The sequence below is a fragment of the Eumetopias jubatus genome, unplaced genomic scaffold (assembly GCF_037043125.1).
Source record: "Eumetopias jubatus isolate StellerSeaLion01/CBP00866 unplaced genomic scaffold, mEumJub1_p1.0 scaffold_13, whole genome shotgun sequence".
Classification (NCBI taxonomy): domain Eukaryota; kingdom Metazoa; phylum Chordata; class Mammalia; order Carnivora; family Otariidae; genus Eumetopias; species Eumetopias jubatus.
This window is the reverse complement of record NW_028274819.1, coordinates 66,777,192-66,779,012: the sequence shown is the minus strand read 5'-3', so window position 1 is coordinate 66,779,012 and position 1,821 is coordinate 66,777,192. Positions and strand designations below refer to the sequence as shown.

General features: G+C 56.5%; 1 protein-coding gene across 1 annotated transcript; it reads left to right on the top strand.

The window, feature by feature from the left end:
* The first annotated feature begins 708 nt into the window (after window positions 1-708).
* On the top strand, window positions 709-1,821 carry CCDC89 (coiled-coil domain containing 89). Its single transcript, XM_028126744.1, has one exon. It carries the CDS (start codon window positions 709-711, stop codon window positions 1,819-1,821), a length of 1,113 nt encoding a protein of 370 aa, XP_027982545.1.

Here is a 1,821-nt window from a genome sequence, read left to right as displayed (position 1 = left end):
GTAACCTTATTTTGCTAATGGGTAAAACGGGGAATGCTGAATATCTAATAAGAGGTATTCAATCCAGCCAAGGACCATGGTAAGGGAAACGAAAGAAATTTCACTGGGGTTTGCTCTTTTACTGAGTTGTGTTAAACACTACATGTACACCTCACAGGCACTTAGGATCCTGACTCCCAGGGTAGCGCTGCTATTTTGTTTTTATAGATTGCAAATTTTTAAGGAGCAAACCTGTTTCCACAGACAGTAATTTATTCTCATGACAACTGAAGGGGGGAGAGGGAGGAGGAATATGCCACCGGCAGCTTGATTTGTTTACTCCTCCCAGAAATTAGGTAGTTTTCTCCTGCCCCTCCCCCGCCCGCTCCCCCGTCCCCCCGCTCCACCCGCATGCTGGCTGGAAACCCAGTGGGACTTGCATCTCCTCTCTTTACAATCCAGGCCAGACAGCGGGCTGGGAGCTGGGAGCTGGGAGCTAGAGCTGTGATTTGTTGGAAAGGCAACCATAACCTGACCGGATTGGTTCTGGACTCCCCCAGATCTCCTTGTTACTTCACAGCATTCTGAAGACCTGCCCACCAATCACAGGGCTCCTTACTGGAAAAAGCAACTGCTGGAGAGTGCTGGGAGCCGCTAGCAACACTGAGGCTTCTGAATCCGAGGGGAAAGACTGTGCGGTTAGCTGATGGTGGAGGAGAGCAGCGCCTAATGCCTCAGGAAGAGAAGCCTCCCAGGATGGACCCTCCACCCACGGACGAGCCCTTAGACAAGCAAACCAAAAAACTGGAAAAGCAGGAAGAGGAGATGGAATTTAAGGAACTGGACGGTCTGAGGGAGGCCTTGGCAAACCTCCGGGGACTGTCCGAGGAGGAGAAGAGCGAGAAGGCGATGCTTTGCTCCCGCATCCAGGAGCAGTCCCAGCTCATCTGCATCCTGAAGCGGAGGTCAGACGAGGCCCTGGAGCGCTGCCAGATCCTGGAGCTGCTCAACACAGAGCTGGAGGAGAAGAGGGTGCTGGAGGCCGAGAAGCTGAAGGCCAAGACCGCGCACGCCCGGAAGCTGGAGGAACGCTTTATGAGCCTGGCAGCCAACCACGAGTTGATGATCCGCTTCAAGGACGAACACAAGAGTCAGAACGTGAAGCTCAGGGAGGAGAATGAGAAACTGAGGCTGGAGAACAGCAGCCTCTTCAGCCAGGCTCTGAAGGACCGGGAGGCCAAAGTGTTGGAGCTCACCGCCCGGAGCGAGGCCCTCTCCGAGGAGCTGGAGACCCTGAAGCAGAGGTGCTCTCAGGAAGCCTGCCAGGCACAGGCCAGGGAGAGGGAGCTGCTGGAGCTGCAGGGCCAGCAGGCTTGCGCCCACGCCAGCGAGATGGAGCAGCTGCGGAGCCAGGTGCAGAGCTTCCAGCAGCAGCACCAGCAGGCGGTGGAGCAGATGGCCAAGGCTGAGCGGGCGCACGGCAGCCTGAACCAGGAGCTGCAGGCCAGGCTGCAGACGGTCACTCGTGAGAAGGACGAGCTGTTGCAGCTGGCCATGGAGAGGGGCCGGGTGCTTCAGAACAAGCAGGCAGAGATCCGGCAGCTTGAGGAGAAGCTGGAGACAGCAGACGTGGCCAGGAGGCATGCCCTGGAGAGGTTCCAACAAGAGGCAGCGGCCGTGGACAGTAACTTGAGAGTACGGGAACTTCAGCGCAGGGTCAACGGGATCCAGAAGGCCTACGATGAGCTCAGGCTGCAGTCTGAAGCCTTCAAAAAGCACAGCCTGGATCTTTTAAGCAAGGAGAGAGAACTCAACGCCAAACTCCGCCATCTCTTTCCATAG

Excerpts from the sequence above, each read along its gene's own strand:
- CCDC89 (XM_028126744.1), top strand. The coding sequence starts at position 709 with ATGCCTCAGGAAGAGAAGCCTCCCAGGATGGACCCTCCACCCACGGAC.